The sequence below is a fragment of the Garra rufa genome, chromosome 9 (genome assembly GCF_049309525.1).
Source record: "Garra rufa chromosome 9, GarRuf1.0, whole genome shotgun sequence".
In the NCBI taxonomy this organism is placed as follows: Eukaryota; Metazoa; Chordata; class Actinopteri; order Cypriniformes; family Cyprinidae; genus Garra; species Garra rufa.
Window position 1 is genome coordinate 2,618,520 of NC_133369.1, and position 20,168 is coordinate 2,638,687.

The following is a 20,168-nucleotide window of genomic DNA, read 5'->3' on the forward strand; positions in this document are numbered from 1 at the left end:
AACAATACCAGATTTATAAACGAAGCCCTTGGTAATGTCGGAGAAACTAGTAAACAACGCAAAAAAGCTCAGTTAGCTCACCTAGCAAGCTATATTTAACCACATACTAACAATAACAGTGTACCATTATATTGCTAATTGTAAACATGGCGTAGAAATAACGAACGGAAGATTTGATTTCTTAGGTTTAATGATGTATATTGTGTCAACTGTCAGATAATGTAAACGCAGTAAGCAAAGCAGAATTAAACACACTTACCTCACAACAGCGACGGACAAACTCGAACTAACCGCGCTAACGGTGACGTCGGCCTGCTCCGGAAATGTCACCGCCTGAAACCGGAAGTTAACCATAGCTGCTAATGTTGTTGTTGCTGTACCGAAGAGCGGCAGCAAGACAAAAATACGCGTATTCCGCTAGATTAAACCTGATTTATTTCCAAATAAACAAAGACAAAAATGGGGAAGAAGCATAAGAAACACAGACCCGAGTGGAGAGCGGTTGAAGGAGGTAAAATGTTAGATATGCGTATGAAAATCGCTTTAGTGCTCTGCAAATCTGTATTTTCCAGTTAGTAAATTAAGACATGATGTGTTTTTACTCATACAAAAACAGACAAATAATATGTTTTAATTAATGATTATTAATTCTGGGCGTTCTGTAAATCATGGGGGTGCAATCGTTATTAGATTCATTCTACAAACCTAATATTTAAAAAGCAGCTATATGTTTTCTTGTTTGAAGACCCAGCTTATATTGTGAGGTTTTAATATTGTAAATGGATGGAAACATTTCGATTTCATTACATTATTACGTTTAATTCTACTCACTGAATTGTACCGAAATGAACTGTTAGATGCATCATTTATTTCTATTATTTATTTATTTGGTATTCTACTAAAATGTCTCATTTTAATCTTTTTATTATTTTAATGTTTTTTTAATTAAGTTATTTATTATTATTATTTAATTTATTTAGTTAAATGAATTTGTATGATTCATTTTCTTTATTTTAATCACTATTTATTGTTGTAGTTTAATGTAGTTTTATTTTATTTATTTAAATTAATTTGTACTGTTTATTTGTTTATTATTTATTGTTCATTCATCCCAGCTATATATTTTCTAGTTTGAAGACCCATATTATATTGTGAGGTTTTAATATTATAAATTCAGAAAATATCTAATTTGTATTTCATTATGTTTAATTTTACTCACTGTACTGTACTGTGTGCATTTATTTATTTAAATCAATTTATATTATTTGTTTATTTAGTATTTTACTAATATTTTTTCATTTTAATCTTTTTATAATTTATTTATTTAAATGAATTTGTATGATTTAGTTGTTATTTTAGTAAAAAAATCTTTAATCTGTTTTAGTTTAATACTATTTGTTTATTTATACATTATTAATATTGTGTGTGTGTGTGTGTTTTTTAATTAATTGTTCTATTATGTTTATTATTGTTTGATTTATTTTTATTTTTTATTTATGTGGTTTAATAGTTTCTTTATTATTATTGTTATATTTGTTCCTGGGCCCCATTTTGAAAACCCCTGTTCTATATGATTTTATGATTGAATTGATTATAAATACAAAATGATTCAATTTATAGGACACTGGAGGGACACTGTCTCACTGTTTATTTGTTTTTCTGTTTTTTATTGCTGTAGTTAGTTCAACAGGACTGTCAGGGGATATTTAGTTGTATGTACACTAGATAGTGAGTTTAATGCTCTCATGATGCTCCTTGTAGTCTATTACTAGAGATAAATGAGAAGTGGTATGAGAGCACATCTCCACCAGAACAGCAAAAATGTCATTAAGTCTGTTCATTTACCAAAAAATTATATTGTGTTGTTTTTCAGACTATGAGGATAAACCTCTGGATAAACCCCTGAAGCTGGTGCTCAAGGTGGGCGGCAGTGAAGTGACCGAGCTCTCCGGCTCCGGACACGACTCCAGTTACTACGATGACCGCTCTGACCACGAGTGGGAGCGGCACAAAGAAAAGAAAAAGAAGAAGAAGAAGAAATCGGAGAAGGAGAAGTATGTAGATGATGAGGAGAGGAGAAGAAGGAAGGTGAGTGAAATAGTGACTCTAAACGCTCATATTTATACATGACTCCTCAAATTGTGTACAGTATGAGAATATTCAACATGAACTAATACTTCTACCAAAATGTGCAGTATACAAGAGCCGCTTTTCCACTATCGGGCCGAACCGTTCTCAATGCTTAAAGGAGTAGTCCACTTTCAGAACAACAATTTACAGATAATTTACTCACCCCCCTGTCGTCCAAGATATTTATGTCTTTTTTTCTTCAGTCGTCAAGAAATTATGTTTTTTGAGATAAACATTTCTGGAAATTTCTCCATATAATGGACTTAAATGGTGCCCCGATTTTTGAATCTTCAAATTGCCGTTTAAATGCAGCTTCAAATGGCTGTAAACGATCCCAGCCGACGAAGAAAGGTCTTGTCTACCGAAACGTTCGGTCATTTTCTTAGAAAAATATAATTTTACGTACCTTTTAAGCACTGAAACTCGTCCAGCGCTAGGGCTTGTAGTGTGCGTTCCCGACTTTACGTACTGCGTCCAGCGTGCTCTGCAATGCAGCGAATTCTTGAAGCAGTCCCATCACCTGACTCACCGATTGTTTGTAACAGTGGAACAGATGTGGTCCAGTCGTGACAGCACTGAGATTCCTGCTCCGTTGGAAATGGCTGGCATTTTCCACACTTGCACCACCATCTCGTCTGGTTTGAACGCGGTCTGCCCGAAGCTTGTGTCGCCGCCGCGGCTGTCTCAGTTTTCTCTCTCTGACAGAGTTCATCGTCTGTGTATTCCGGCTCAAAAAGGTAGGAAACGGTGAAAAACTCCATCTCATGTGCTCCTCCAGCTTCAAAGTCGTCCGACATCGTTGTACTTTATGTTGTACCTTGTTGCTAAAGAGCATTTGATTGCGTTGCACTTCTCTCTTCTCAAGTTCGCTTTGTAAACACTGGGTCTGTAGTCTCGCATACGTCACGCGTGACCTTTCGACGTGAGTACGTAAAGTTTGGAACGCGCACAACAAGCCCTAGTGCTAGACGAGTTTCAGTGCTTAAAAGTAGGGGTGTAACGATAACGATATGCCTAGGTCACGATACGGTATGTATCCCGATATTGGGTTCACTATACGATATGTATCACGATATTTTGAACAAAAATGACAACATGAAACTGAAAATAAAACAACAGATTTATTAAAAAAAAAAAAAAAAATTTCAATAGCTTTCTTAGTTTAACATACAAGGTCACATTTTAAGGTTTAATAAAAACCTTCTGTATTAAAATTAACAACTGATAATGTCCGTCTGTCACTAAATTTTTTTTCAAAAATTTAACATGATAGTGATAAAATTGTCAAGATGTCAAATTCTTTAAACCTGCTAGCGATGCAAGATTCTATGTGTGTGCGAAACAGAGTCCTACCCAACGGGTGAACCGCTATAACTGACGTAACGAAGGAATAATATTTATCTGTCAGGTGCAATGCGGGTGACAAGCACGGGTATTTGCTCTTTGGACTCAAGCCGGTACACGCTGACGCTGCTCTCAAACGGTCCCGTGCCTGTGTTCGCGCTCTGTCTGAAGACCGTTTAAAAGCCATTTCACATGGGACGCGTCAAACGGTGGAATCTCTGAGCGGCTGCCACTTTCTCTCATAGTGAAAGTGTTTTGCGGTCGAGCTGGTGTTCGCGACGCGGCCTCGGGGTAAACGTAGTTGCAAACAACAAGGTCTCATTTTACTTTACAAAAACAAAATAAATGAAACGTAATGAAAATACTATATGAGTTATTTGCTATTTGTCATTTTATGGGACAATGACTAGCGTGGTTTTCATGTCAGACACACACTATGACATTTTACACATAATTGTATTTTTACTGCGCAGGCTATACTACACGCATTTTCTGGATTTTTTTCTTTATTAATAGCCTTTCTCCGTATTTTATGGATCATACAGCTCCGAAATGTTGCCATACTGCTGACTTAAATGAGGAGGGAGGGTTCGCAATCTCTGGGTTGGTTGCCATGTTTCCTCATGTTCTTCTTCAACTAGCTCAACTTTTGCAGGCAGACGTCACATGATTGGAAAGGTAGTCACGGGGTGTGTCGCGATTCTCCCTTATTACACCGCGACACAGGATCGTGGATCTGAGTGTCGCGATTTCGGTTTCATATCGCGTATCGTTACAGCCCTTCTTAAAAGGTATATAAAAATATATTTTTCTAAGAAAATGACCGAACGTTTCGGTAGACAAGACCCTTCTTCGTCGGCTGGGATCGTTTACAGCCATTTGAAGCTGCATTTAAACGGCATTTTGTAGATTCAAAAATCGGGGCACCATTTAAGTCCATTATATGGAGAAATTTCCAGAAATGTTTATCTCAAAAAAAAATTCTTGACGACTGAAGAAAAAAAGACATAAACATCTTGGATGACAAGGGGGTGAGTAAATTATCTGTAAATTGTTGTTCTGAAAGTGAACTACTCCTTTAACCGTTCTGTTCCGTACCGATCCGGGCCAGTCAGCACGAATACGGTTTGATTTTCCACTGTGGTGCAGATAACAGAACTCTTTGGAATGTAAATACAAATGCGTCAGTCGTTGTCTTGGTAACGCAAGTTTAGGCTGCAATATGTAACGTTAACTAAAATCACCATCACGAATACACGTGCGTTTCTCATCCACAGACCAAAGTGTCTCAGCCATTTTTATTTATATTTACCGTATCTGTTTACTGCGCTTCCGCTTAGCCATAGAGAAACTGGTAGCCAGGCAACAGCCGTACCAGGCTCAGGTGGAAACACAACTGAAACCGTGACCAACCGTTCTAAGAACGGTTCGGCCCGACAGTGGAAAAGCGGCTAAGGTTGCATGGAATTCCGCAACGCAGTGCTTTTGACTTTTCTAGTAAGATGAGTAAACTGGAAGTGATATTTCAGTTTTTTTCTTGTCTTATAATTTGATCAGATGCCAAAAGTTGAGACATTTTTACACAAAATTACATTTAAAATGCAAAGTAACTAATCTGAAGAGGAAAATTGGATGTTACTTGCTGATTTAAACATGTAACATAAAGCAACATGTAACTGAAATAAAAAATATAAAAATTAAATAGACGTATTTAAAAAATGACAAAAGCATACTGCAAAATTACTGAAACTTTAACAAAAATTATACTGAAAATGGAAAAATAAAAGCTTATTCAAACTATTTAAAATATTAAAGTTTACAAAAATAACACTGATTTCACCGGGGATGTAGTAGTTAACTAAAACTAAAGCCATAAAAAAAATTTTTTTTTTAAATAAGCTTAACATTAACTGAAAAAAATAAAATAAATAAATAAATAAATATATATACATATACATATATATATATATATATATATATATATATATAAACTATTAATAGCATTTATTATAGCTATTTATGCTATAATAATGATTAATAAATGCGCTCTCTCTCTCTCTCTCTCTCTCTCTCTCTCTCTCTGTATATATATATATATATATATATATATTTATTTATTTTATTTTTTAAGCTAGTTGCCAGAGCTATAACTTTTATATAGACACATTTTATTAAAAAAGAAAACTAAAAATGACAAAAGGCAGCTAAATTACTATAACTTCAACAAATTAAAATTAAATTAGAAAATGCAAAAAGTAAAAAAAAAAAAAAAGTAAAATATTAAAAAAAACTTTAATAGTTTTCAGTGACACTAAAATAACACTGATTGCACAGACAAAAATTACTAACCCTTTTTTTTTTTTTTTTAAGAAAATTTAAAATCTAGTTACTGCTCATCTTACAAATGCTTCATGTACTTGTTTCAGGAGGAGAAAAAGAAAAAGCGTGAGAGAGAGCAGTCAGAGAACGCTGCCAGTGCACCACCAGTGGAGCCGTTCACTCTTCCGAAGCCCGTGGAGGTAAAGCCACCCGAAATCCTGTGTGATAAATATCCAGAAAGTTAGCTGTTACTAAGAAACATTGTGTCCCAGGTGGTTGTAGAGGAGAAGAAGAGGAAACGGGACAAATTCGAATCGGAATCAGAAGCAGATGAATTTCATCCTGGAGTGAAAGTAGAAGTGGAGCAGCAGGCAGATCGGCCTGTACGAGCCTGTCGAACTCAACAAGGTACAATGCATAACTTTATGAAAATGTTACAAATAGGGTGTGCGATATGACGATTTTTCATGGTGGATGATTAAAATGTCTTCACGATCTGCTTTTGAAAAAATATTGTAATATGGTGCTACAGTGTGTCTCCGTCTCAATATACTGCACAACACGACATACATTCACTCACGGGACACTGCACTTATTCACAATCACAAAAGTACATTATTTCCATATGCTTTAAAGCCTAAATAACATTATTTAAAAGCCTGTCAAACAGCGCCTGATTACCGGACTAAGCGATTTTTCACGTCTGATTCACTAATACTGTCCAAAACACACAAGGATTACATATAAACACAATTGGTTATGTCTAAAGTGAAAGCAAACACTGCAAAAATGCTTTTCTTACTTAGATTTTTTGTCTTGTTTCCAACCAAAATGTCTAAATATTCTTAAATCAAGAAGGATTTTCTAGACAAGTAAAAATTATTGTCTTGTTTTCAGAAAAGTGAGTTTTTGCTTAATACAAGCTTAATAATCTGCCAATGGGGTAAGCAAAAAAATCTTATTTTAACCAGAAAACAAGATTATTTTTTTGACTCCATTGGCAGATTATTAAGCTTGTTTCAAGCAAAAAAGAAAACAAGACAATAATTTTTACTGGCCTAGAAAATCCTTCTTGTTTTAAGAATATTTAGTTATTTTGGCTGGAAACAAGACAAAAAAATCTAAGTAAGAAAAGCATTTTTTTGTAGTGAATAGTTGAGAGAAAAATGGATGCGCACCTGTAGACGTTAGATGTGCGCAGCTCTTAAAGCGACAGTTCACCAAAAAATGTACTCATTCACATATTGTCCCAAACCTCTATTAATTTTTGTCTTGTGCTGAACACAAAAGATATTTTGTAGAATGGTGATAATAGTACAGTAGCTGGTACCCACTGACTTTGTTTTGTGTTTAAAAAAAATCTTGAGAGTGAGTAAATGATGACAGAATTGTCATTTTTAGATGATGGTAGGCTAATAAACAAAACACAAAGAAAAAAATCACTCACTGCTTTTGACTGAAGAGCTTTAATACAGTTGCTTTAATAAGAGCCAATGTATGATTTATGTATCTAGTGTTTTATTTTTATATTTGTTTAATTTCTTGAATGCTACTGATAAATACACCTACTGTACCTGAAATTAAAGCACTGTTTGTTTTATTTGTATATTATGTGTATTTTTACCATGTAGCCTGTCTTTGTTCTTATTTTTCAATAACAAAGATAAAATAATGACAGAGATTTTTGTCTTCGCCTACTTTGGCCTAAACATCTGCCATTCTTTGTATTTTGTATTTTGGCAACTTGCAAAATAGTAAAACCAACATGACAAAGCATCGTGATAAAATCGTGAATCCTGATAATTCCGTTTGCCATTTCGCTCACCCCTAGTTACAAATCACAAATAGCTTTAGATTGATGTTTCTTATTGTTTGTCCTTTTGGATTTTCCTAGAAAATGAAGCCACTCCTCGCCAGCAGCTCTTGGAGCATTTCTTGCGCTTGCTTCAAAGGTGAGAGCCTGTGAAAACAGACAGCATCGTAATTCTAATCTTTTCTCATGTCTGCAGTTATTTAAGGACCATCTTTTTGTCTCAACAGGAAAGATGCACACGGATTCTTTGCCTTCCCGGTGACAGACGCCATTGCACCAGGATACTCCATGATAATCAAACATCCCATGGACTTTAGCACAATGAAGGACAAAATCGATGCAAATGAATACAAAACTATCACAGAATTTAAGGTATGCAAGTGTCCTGCTCTTTTGTCTTTATTTATCTCGTTTTTCAGATTCTACTGAGACATTTTAGACATCACTGAGATGACTTGTAACTATAAAAATGTAACTATTTTCTGTCTCATGGTGTGAATCTCCAGGCAGACTTCAAGCTGATGTGTGACAACGCCATGGTTTATAACCGACCGGAGACGGTTTACTACAAAGCTGCCAAGAAACTTCTCCACACAGGATTCAAAATGATGAGCAAAGTAACATTTATAATGCAGTTTGGTTTTGGTTATTTTTTGCCTTTGTTGTTTATCCTCCAGTTCATGCGTGCCATCATTCTCATTCGATTTGAATGTGTACAGTTTTAATACTCTGAATACTTGGGAAAAAGTTAGTGTGATTTATATGCAGTCGGGTCCAAGGTTATTATAGTTAACTAAAACTAAAGGCATAAAATACATACTTGAAAATAAATAGCTTTTTAACTTTAAATAATATTTTATTTCATTTAGCTGCCAGTGCAACATTTCTCATTGCATTTAGTTTAACTTGAAGTACTAAAATAATTCAATCTAAATAAAAAAAATCTGATTAAAAAAATATACAGACATATTTAAAAAAAATAATAATAATAACAGTGACAAAAACACAAGATGAAAGAAAAATTACTAAAAATTTAAGCTAAAAGTAAAATAAAAACAGAAAACATAAAAATCTAATGCAAAAAATAAACTATAAACTATAAAACTAGTAAAAATGCTTCTTCTAAATTAAATATAACATTTCTCATTACAAATTATATAATCAGGATAAAGGTGATTTGAGAAATGTTTTAAAAAAAAATTGTTCCAAAATGGAAGCAAGAACATCTGATTTTATTTTTTATTTTTGTTTTTTTCAGGATTCTCCTATCAGAAATATTAGGTAAAATTGTGATTTCTAAGTCTGGAAACTTCATGGACAAAATTAATAAAATTTATAATTTTATTTATAAATCTTAAAAAAAAAAAAAATTAAACAGTGGAAAGATCAATTAAAAATAAATGTATTATGTAATATATGTATAATATATTATGTTATATATTGGAAAATATAACATTTAAAGAATTCAGATGCAAAAACCTTTTTTCAGAGAAAAAATTTCTAAGATTTTCTCTTAAATTAGCATTTTTATCAGGCTCAGTAACTGTTTAGGTTCAGTAATTTCACTTGAATTGCATTGAAAAGGTTATTAGTCAATTATTGAATGTCGTATTTTCAAAAATGTCTGATTAAAAATTATAATTTAAAAGAAAAATCTCAGACAAATTTAGAGATGTTTGCATCTGAAAGTCTTCATATAATACAGTATATTGTATTATATAAATAAAAATTGGTAACACTTTACAATAAGGTTCATTAGTTAAACATTAGTTAATGTATTAACTAACATGAACTAACCATGAGCAATACATTTGTTACTGTATTTACTAATCTTAATTAACATTAGTTAACGGAAATACAGTTGTTCATGATTTGTTCATGTTAGTTCACGCTGCATTAACTAAAGTTAACAAAATTTTAATAATGGATTAGTAAATGTTGAAATTAACATTAACAAAGATTAATAAATGCTGAATAAGTGCAGTTCATTATTAGTTCATGTTAACTAATGTGGTTAACTAATGTTAACTAATGAACCTTATTGTAAAGTGTTACCTAAAAATTTAATTCAAGATAATACTTAATTGAATAGATATTGCTCTTTGTGCCCTAGATATAGTAAAAGAACAGAATCTTAAATATTTTTTCCAGATTTTTTTTTTTTTTAATTAATATTTTTAAAATCCTAAAACTGATTTTTGTTGGTATTAGATGGGACCAATATCTCAGACTTTTATGTGTCATAATAAATTTTTTATTATGTAATATATAGAATATATTATGTTATATACTGGAAAAATATAACATTTAAAGATCTAAGATCTCATAAATGAGCATTTTTATCATTAATTGCATTGAAAAGTCAATTAGTTATTAGTCAGTTATTGAATGCCTTATTTTTAAAAATGTCCAGTTTTATTTTTATAGGCGCCTGATTAAAAATGCTAATTTAAAAGAAAAATGTCATGCAAACCTTGCGTCTGAAAGTCTTCATATGCTATATTGTATTATATAAATTATAATATAATTTAAAATAATACTTAATTGAATAGATATTGCTCTTTGCACCCTAGATATAGTAAAAGAATCTTAAATATTTTTTCATGATTTCTTTTTTTTTTTAATTGAATTCATATTTTTAAAATCCTAAAACTAATTATTTTTAGTATTAGGTGGGACAAAAATCCCAGACTTTTGTGTCATGATAAATTTTTCTCAAGTGGATTCAAAGAGGACTATTTCCACCATCCAATCTTTCTTTATTTCAATCCATCCCGTGTTGGACATCCCGCGTCTCCCATCTTCATGGCAAACCTAAGAGCTCCCGCAGGAGGAGTAAATGGGTGCTGTGTTGCTCTATTTGTGCTCTGTTCACAGGAGCGGCTGTTAGCTTTGAAGCGCAGCATGTCTTTTATGCAGGACATGGATTTCTCTCAGCAGGCTGCCATTTTGGGAGATGACGACATCACGCCTGAGGAACCGGTGACGGAGATCCTGCCCACCCACACGGAGTACCCCAAAAAGTCCAAAAAGCAGCCTGTCAAAGAGCCCATCATCAGGTAAAGCCATGATCTGCAGCATGTGAATGTTTCTTGTGTTTCTGAGTGTGTGATTGAGCAGATGTGTTGCTCGTCTAGTGATCTGTATGAGCCGGAGGGCAACGCCTGCAGTTTGACGGACAGCACGGCAGAGGAGCACGTATTGGCGCTGGTGGAGCACGCGGCGGATGAAGCACGGGATCGAATCAATCGCTTCATGCCAAACTCTAAGGTGCAGCCAAGCTCTGATCTGGGGCCAGATTCACGAAACATTCTTAAGAAGAACTGCCATTTTCTTCTTATTTTTTAAAATAAGAAAATAGTCAAGAATATTTTGTATTCCCCAAAAAATCGTTTTTAGAATATTCTTATCTTTTTACTTAAGATTGTTCTTAAGACAAAAATTCAAATTCTTGAAAAGAATATTCTTAAAAACCATCGTAAATAACTTCTTAAAGTTAGGATAGCCCGAGACTTAAATCCCAAATAGGAAGAATTATTTAATTAATTTATTGGGTTATTTCAAATTAACTGTTATATTTAAGCATTGCAACACTACTAGCTACATATAATACATATTAGGACTATTAATAGAGATGAGCACGAGTTCGCTGAAGTGACAGCAATGACTGATAATGTAAACAATGATCGGTCATGATTAGCCTATGTATGTATGACCCTACTTTTATGCCGACATCAAAACTTAGTAGCAACTCTACCAAATTGAGTCAGACAGGGAGATTTAATTGAAAAAAATTTATTTTATGATTACTTATGATTATTAGGATAATCTGCAGAAACCGCAAAAAAAGCCTTTGAAGTGTTTATAAATGCGTCTTCAGCCATGCATTCACTCAGGTAGATGTATCATTTTTTTTTTTCTTAAGAAAAAAATTAAGATGTTCTTAAGAACATATTTAAGAACTTCTTAAGATTTTTTTCAAGAATTGCACTTAAGAACATTCTTACGAACTTCTTAGAATTTATCTTAAGAAATTTCTTAATTTATTTCTTAAGAAGATATTCGTGAATCCGGCCCCTGTCTTTTATTCATGCATGGACACAAGTTTTTTAGCATTCCCATTGTCAGAAATATCATGGGATTTTAAAATTGTGATTGCAAAGCCTGGAAAATGTATTAAAAATTAATTAAATTGATCTAAAATTCTATTAAATACGAACAATTTCTAATGTATAATGTTCAAAAGTTTGAGATCAGAAAGATTTTTCATGTTTGTAAACAATCACAATCACAATTTTAAAATTCCATTAATATTTTACAATATAATTTTTTTTCTGTATTTTTGATTAAATAAATGCAGCCTTGAAGAGCATAAGAAAATTGAAAAATCTTACTGATCTCAAACTTTTAAACATTATGCATTATATATTTTTCGTGTTTAATAGAATTTTTTTACATAAATTTTAAGAATTTATTAAATACAAAAATGTATAATGTTAAAGTTTGAGATCAGTAAGATTTTTCATGTTTTTAAACAATTTTCTTATGCTCTCCAAGGCTGCATTTATTTGATCAAAAATGCAGAAAAAAAAAATATTGTAAAATATTCATGGAATTTTAAAATTGTGATTGCAAAGCCTGGAGAATTTATCAAAATGTAATTAAATTCTTAAAATTGATCTAAAATTCTATTAAATGTGAAAAGTGTATAATGTTCAAAAGATTGAGATCAGTAAGATTTTTAATTTTTTTTAAACAATTTTCTTATGCTCTTCAAGGCTGCATTTATTTAATCAAAAATACAGAAAAAAATGATATTGTAAAATATTCATGGAATTTTAAAATTGTGTTTGCCTGGAGAATTTATTCAAACTTAATTAAATTCCTAAAATTGATCAAAAATTCTATTAAATACGAAAATGTATAATGTATAATCAGTACGATTTTTTTAATTAATAAAAATTTATTTAAAAATTAATAAAAAGTGATGGCAAAGACTTATATTGTTAAAAAAGACTTGTATTGTTTTTTGTTTGTTTGTTTGTTTCTTTACTTTTTATTTATCAAAGAATCCTGAAAAAAGAATTACAGGTTCCAAAAAAATATTTAGATAATTCTAATAATAAATCAGCATATTAGAATGATTTCTGAAGGATCATGTGAGGCTGAAGACTGGAGTAACGGCAAATAAAATTTCGGCATTGCATCACAGGAATAAATTACATTTTAAAATACATTAAAATAAAAATAAATCAAGAAATATTACGAGACCAGAATCTTAATTAGGTGTCGTAGGATTAAAATTAGGTGTCGAATTGAGATTTAAAATAAATATTTTTAGATAATTTTCTAATGCTTTCAGCTTCCAATAATATTGTCAATTCCATCTAATCAGTTTAAATAAAATATTAAATAAGCAATCAGCAGATTCTGTCTGGTCTGTACTATCTGTTTTCCCTTAACCACATTAGGAGTTGTGTAATGTGGTTGACTGGTAGTAGAAACAATGTTTATTGCAGTATTACCAGAGTTTATTACGCCTAACCAGAACATTTGTTTTATTTTGCATGTAGATTGGGTACCTTAAAAAGGACTCAGAAAGTTCCCTCATCTACAATGTAGTAAATCAAGATCCTGAAGCAGAAGGTATGATCTGTACTCTTCAATGTTTACTACTTTATATTATAACAGACTATACATATTTCAACTTTGTTCTCATAGTATTTCGACTTTATTCTCACAGTATTTCGACTTTATTCTCGTAGTATTTCGACTTTATTCTCGTAGTATTTCGACTTTATTCTCATAGTATTTCGACTTTATTCTCACAGTATTTCGACTTTATTCTCGTAGTATTTCGACTTTATTCTCATAGTATTTCGACTTTATTCTCGTAGTATTTCGACTTTATTCTCACAGTATTTCGACTTTATTCTCACAGTATTTCGACTTTGTTCTCGTAGTATTTCGACTTTGTTCTCGTAGTATTTCGACTTTGTTCTCGTAGTATTTCGACTTTATTCTCGTAGTATTTCGACTTTATTCTCGTAGTATTTCGACTTTGTTCTCGTAGTATTTCGACTTTATTCTCGTAGTATTTCGACTTTGTTCTCGTAGTATTTCGACTTTGTTCTCGTAGTATTTCGACTTTATTCTCGTAGTATTTCGACTTTATTCTCGTAGTATTTCGACTTTGTTCTCGTAGTATTTCGACTTTGTTCTCGTAGTATTTCGACTTTATTCTCGTAGTATTTCGACTTTATTCTCGTAGTATTTCGACTTTGTTCTCGTAGTATTTCGACTTTATTCTCGTAGTATTTCGACTTTGTTCTCGTAGTATTTCGACTTTGTTCTCGTAGTATTTCGACTTTATTCTCGTAGTATTTCGACTTTATTCTCGTAGTATTTCGACTTTGTTCTCGTAGTATTTCGACTTTGTTCTCGTAGTATTTCGACTTTGTTCTCGTAGTATTTCGACTTTATTCTCGTAGTATTTCGACTTTGTTCTCGTAGTATTTCGACTTTATTCTCGTAGTATTTCGACTTTATTCTCGTAGTATTTCGACTTTATTCTCGTAGTATTTCCACTTTGTTCTCGTAGTATTTCCACTTTGTTCTCGTAGTATTTCGACTTTGTTCTCGTAGTATTTCGACTTTGTTCTCGTAGTATTTCGACTTTGTTCTCGTAGTATTTCGACTTTGTTCTCGTAGTATTTCGACTTTGTTCTCGTAGTATTTCGACTTTATTCTCGTAGTATTTCGACTTTATTCTCGTAGTATTTCGACTTTGTTCTCGTAGTATTTCGACTTTGTTCTCGTAGTATTTCGACTTTATTCTCGTAGTATTTCGACTTTATTCTCGTAGTATTTCGACTTTATTCTCACAGTATGAGAATATGTTCATATATGTATGTGTGTGTGGAAATTCTATGGAAATTGCTGAACCAGTAAACAATAAGGTGGTAATTTGCCATGCATATCACAGTTTATAAATCACAATTATGCACAGTGAATTAGAAAAGTAACCCTGTAAATTTGAAACAGTTTAATGAATCTTTAGACAAAAAATATAAACGAAAAATAAAAAAGCTCATGCGTAGTATGATACAAAGGAAAAAATAGCTCAGTTTTATTAAAAAAAAAATCTGACTGAGCACAAATTTGGTGCAGATGATATTTATATGGACAAAAAATAAGATCAAATTCTGATGCTTGTAAGTTGAGCAGATAGTTATATAAAATGTTATAAATATCAGTCGTCACTCTGTATTTCAAATAAAATGCCTTAGTCAAATAATATTTGAATTATCAAAACATATAATGCAATTCAATGAGGTTTGAGAGAACAAATATAAACTTGAAAGCCTGATGATCATATTTGAGATACATTTTTTTATATAAAAAAATGTTACAATACGCTTTATAGAGTTAAAATGGCACTTTATGTCAGAAAGGTTGCTGACTTTGTTGCAATAATATGTGTCTGAAGAGTATATTGATTATTGTTCACAGAGGAAGAGACTCATCCTGTAGATTTAAGCTCTTTGGCAAATAAGCTCATACCTGGACTGACGTCACTGGGATTTAAAGATGACAGGAGACACAAAGGTAACAGATTTTCAAACGTTGATGTTATTTGTAGGGTTGTGAATCACATTAATATCTCTAAAAGAGTGCTAAAAGAGTAAATCCTCAAGTATAATCATAATCACATCCAGAATCTATGGTCTTTATTTTTGCATGTCGTTGTCAATGCAAAGAAATTCACTCCAACGAATTTGTTCTGTTGTTCTGTTTTAGTGACATTCTTGAGCAGCGCGTACAACACTCAGACTCTTCAGAACAACTCCGTCTATCCTGACCTGCTTCCAGAGGAGATGGACACGTTGTACTCCGCTTACGGAGACGAGACCGGGGTGCAGTGCGCTCTCAGGTGTTTAGACCAAATCTTCGTCTCGTAGAAATCTGTTGCAGTTTGTTTGACTTTGTTGTTTAATGGGGTTTTCTGTGTGTGTTCTTCAGTCTGCAGGAGTTTGTCAAGGGTTGTGGGAGTTTTACCAAAAGACTTGTGGATGATTTGCTGGATAAAATGACGGCGGGTGATCATTCGAAAGCAGTCATCCAAATCCGACAGGTATTAAAAATCAGAAATGTCTCTTTTGACCAGACGTTCTAATGTTTGGGGTTGGTAATATTTTGTATTTTTGTATTTTGTATTTGAAAAAAAAAAATCAAATAAAAAAAAATTGCTCTGAGAAATTCAATGTTTCTGTTTCCACAAAAATATTCTTATTGATAATAATCAGAAATGTTTCTTGAGCAGCAAATCAGCATATTAGACTGATTTCTGTAGGATCATGTGACGGTGAAGACTGGAGTAATGATGCTAAAAAATTCAGCTTTGATCACAGAAATAAATGACATTTTAACATATATTCACATAGAAAACAGCTATTTTAAATTATAATATTTCTCAATTTCTATACTTAAAAACAGCTTTTGGTGGGCAGAGACTTTGAAAACATTAAAAACATTTTTCCGACCCCAAACTTTTGAACAATAGTGTGAAATATTGTATGTACACTGTAAATAAATATATAATAAATGTTTTGTTTTTCAGAAAAGGAACATGCCAATTGATGACACTAAATCTAGTTTGTGTGACATGCCTGTAAGAATAATACATCTTTTATCATATCATTTTCAAACTTCTTAAAGTAGCATATAATGACATTCTTTGTGTTTGCATAGGGAACAGATGGAAGTGGCATAGAAGCTAGTTCAGTGCTAGATTTCATGTCCATGAAGAGCTACCCAGACATGTCTCTAGATACGCTTAACATTTTAGGTGAGTCATATATTACACAGAAAAACCTTCCGACTGTGTAAGTTCTTGTTGGTTTTTAGTTTACTCATGCTCTAGTTGATCATGGCTGTTTTCTGATCTGTAGGTAAATGTGTGAAGAAGGAGCCGGAGCATGAAGACGGTCATCAGCACTTTGAAGAAGCAGCCAAACTCCTGCAGGAGTTCCAGGATGCAGCGGTGGACAGGGTTGGATCCCGACCGTCCTCCAATCTCTCGTCCCTGTCAAACGCTTCAGAGCGGGATCAGCACCACTTAGGTACTGAGTCATATTTAGAATTTATGCATCACAGGCATTATTGTTAGGGGTTTAGCGTTCTCCACATAAAACTGATTGTGCAGACCAAACCTAAGTCGTAGAGACTTGAAACTTGGAGGGATGGTAGTACTCACACCACCGACAATGTCACCAAAGCTTGCCCCAATTGGCCTGACGGGGGCGCTACAGCGATCAAAAGTACTCAGAACACTTATGTAAGAGTTCACCACTTGGTGGTGCTATAAGTGGGAAAAAACATAATAATGGCTATACCTACGCAACCATTTGTCCTAACAACTTGAAAATCTCTGCACACGGCCTTGGTCCAAAGTGCCACAAGTGACTTTAAGGACATTTGCATATCTAAAAAAAAAAAAAAAAAACATGGCTGCCATTGGCAAACAAAATTTGAGCACCTATTAGACATTGTTTTCGAAGGATGATTGGAATAAAACTTGGTGGGCCTGTTTGACTCACAGCCTCAAAGGTCTGTGAGAAATATGAAAGAAATTGGAGTTATACTTGAAAATCGCTGCATGTGGTCTTGGTCCAAAGTGAGCCTTTTGCGTATCTCAAAAAAACATGGCTGCCATTGGCAAATGAAATTTGAGCACCGATTAGACATGGAGGCTGATTGGAACGAAACTTGGTCAAAAGTGAGGGTAAAGACTTCCTTTGACAGTAAAGACATTTAAAATGTTACAAAAGAATTTATCAGATAAATACTTTTTCTATTCATCTGTGAATCCTGAAAAATAAAATGTATCACAGTTTCTACAAAAATATTGGGCAGCACAACTGTTTTCAATAATCAAAAATGTTTTTTGAGCATCAAATCAGTGTATCCATCAAAATCCAGCTTTGATCACAGAAATAAATGACATTTTAACAGATATTCACATGGAAAACAACTGTTTTAAATTTTTTGATCAAATAAAAAGCTTTTGGTGAGCAGAAGAGACTTCAATCGTCAAATAATTATCAAATGTTTAAAATTTACCCTTCGGGAAGATATAATGGGGTTGTTTAGAAAAGGGGCCTGTTCAAGTTTACCCAAAATCCTATAAAGCCAAAAGGAAAACTCAAAACTTCACAAACCTTGCTGAGCATATGCAACAGGTGATTCTAAACAAGCATGCAGTTTTAAGGAGATCGGACACAGCTGACGCTATAACACTCATAAACGTTACAAAACATATTTCTATGTAAATTACCTGTATTTGTAAAAAAAAAAAAAAAAAAAAAGGCTTGCTACATAATGTCTTTTTGCATATGTGCTTAAATGCTTTAAGGCGAGACACTGCAGGTGAAAAAAAATTAACTAATAGTTATCACCTTACTTACTCAGTTGATTGATTACATTGATAATTGCAAACATTTTTTGTATTACAGTTTTTCTAAAATGTTAGGTTTAAATATGCAAATGAGGCATTATTTAATAAAATATGCGCTAATTGCAAAATATGCAAAAATCTAAAATTTTGGATGTCTCAATTTTTGTTTAATTTTTTGGACATATTAGATTCAAATGTTTTTACAGAGGGTATCTCATTATGTCACTTAGAACAGACAGAAAACAATATTTTTTTTTTGCAATTTTTGGGGAATAAAATGTATATAATCAAGCAAATTATATATAAGCAAATCCCTCTGTAAAAACCTTCAGGATATAGACAGAAATACAGATGTGAAGTTTGGTGTGTGTAAGTGCTACTGAAGTGTAGGAGAAAAAACACATTTTGAGAAAACGGCCTTCAAAAATATATATAGTAATTGAAATCTATTGACACAAATAGATAAAGTGCTATAAAAAAAACTCAACAGTGTCTTTTGGATGATTTCTTTCAACTAGTAAAAACACTTCATGATCAAACAAAAAACCTAAAATCTCAAACGTGACAGGTGCATGAAAAAACAGCATTTTTGCCTGCAGTATCTCCTCTTAAAGTGCTTTAACCCCTGTAATCCTGCTTGCAGCTATATTATTTATTTATTTTGGTGGTTAAAAAAAAACATAAAATATCAATCAGACCACAAAGGTGTGAAATAGATTGTGCGCAACAGAAAAGTTTTGATCATGTGGATAATTAAGAGGCCTCTATGTATCAAATATAATACAGTAGGCTTTTTAATGATTAAAATAAATCCAAATATTTTGATATGAACCTAATTTGTTTGTTCTCTGTGATCAGGAAGTTCACCTCATCTGGGTGTTGGAGATCAGACAGAGATGGTTCAGGACCCGTACGAGTTCCTGCAGTCTCCAGAACCCGGATCCACCCCCAACAGCTGATGTGACACACTGTAATTAAGTGCCGTTCTAAAGAACATTGTACATGCTTGTTTTTAAATAAAAGCTCTGGTTCTGATTTCCTTTTTTTATATGGTTGATAAAAGCTGTTTTTCTTTCCCTGACCACGGGTTTGATCTGCACTAGTAATGAGAAGCAAACCTACACGTTAATGTGAGTTTAGATAATTAAACTCACATTAACGTGTAGGTTTGCTTCTCTTTTTTTATCTCGTGAACTGTAGGAAGTAGCACTTTACATCTCTAAAACCCTTTGTCCAAATATCACTGTGGTTCTCAAATGGTTTTGTTTCAGGGCTCATTTTACAAGCAGCAGCCCAACTAAGTAACAGAATCCCTTAGTGTGCATAAGTAAAAATAAAATGCCTTTAAAATCAAACAGAGAAAAAAATAAACAGGATGGAAATAAAGATCTAAAGTCATTGCTTAATGCAAGAGTGACGATGCAAAAATTTGCAAGTTTGTTTTTGTAGCACATCGCATACACAATTGTAATTCAAACTGTTTAGCATACAAAGATTTCATAACAGATGCATATGAAAAAAACATGAAATGCAAATTTATTTCAAATGCATTAAAAAAGAGAAATTAAGCAGCATGAAGCAGTGCTCATGCATTTATTAAATGCACAGCTAAAAGAACACTGAAAAAGTGAGTTTAGTATTTAATGCATTGGAATGAGATATTAAAATGCTTTGCATATTTGCCTGCAGTGTAAAACTCATAAAATGTTCTGCGTTCATAGAGAGCTCTCGTTTGCATTCGACTTTGCATGTCCTAGTGGTAACTAGGTAACAGTTAAAATCTTTCACCGCTGAGAACTTCCATGTTCTGTTGTTTTATTGTATTCGCATTGTTTGAACTTTTCTGTATCGGATTACAGTCACACAGTGGTGTGCACATTTGTGACCCTGAACCACAAAACTAGTCATAAGGGTCAATTCTTTTGAAATTGAGATTTATACATCACCTGAAAACTGAATAAATAAGCTTTCTATTTGTTAGTATAGGACAATATTTGGCCAAGATACAACTATTTGAAAATCTGGAATCTGAGGGTGCAAAATATGCAAATATTGAAAAAATCACCTTTAAAGTTGTCCAAATGAAGTTCTTAGCAATGCATATTA

The 20,168-nt window shown here is 32.8% G+C and overlaps 1 protein-coding gene across 2 annotated transcripts; it reads left to right on the forward strand.

The window, feature by feature from the left end:
• The first annotated feature begins 421 nt into the window (after window positions 1-421).
• Window positions 422-19,057, forward strand: LOC141342666 (bromodomain-containing protein 9). Of its 2 annotated transcripts, none has more exons than XM_073847163.1 (17): window positions 422-511; window positions 1,874-2,088; window positions 5,901-5,993; window positions 6,066-6,201; window positions 7,688-7,745; window positions 7,834-7,978; window positions 8,113-8,223; window positions 10,484-10,665; window positions 10,744-10,876; window positions 13,180-13,252; window positions 15,119-15,214; window positions 15,407-15,539; window positions 15,629-15,740; window positions 16,227-16,277; window positions 16,358-16,454; window positions 16,558-16,728; window positions 18,921-19,057. In XM_073847163.1, exons 1-17 carry the CDS (start codon window positions 460-462, stop codon window positions 19,019-19,021), a joined length of 1,959 nt encoding a protein of 652 aa, XP_073703264.1. In that variant the 5' UTR covers window positions 422-459; the 3' UTR covers window positions 19,022-19,057. The 2 variants fall into 2 exon arrangements, with proteins under 2 accessions (XP_073703264.1, XP_073703265.1); XM_073847164.1 differs by having other exon boundaries at window positions 10,544-10,665.
• Window positions 19,058-20,168: the final 1,111 nt, after the last annotated feature.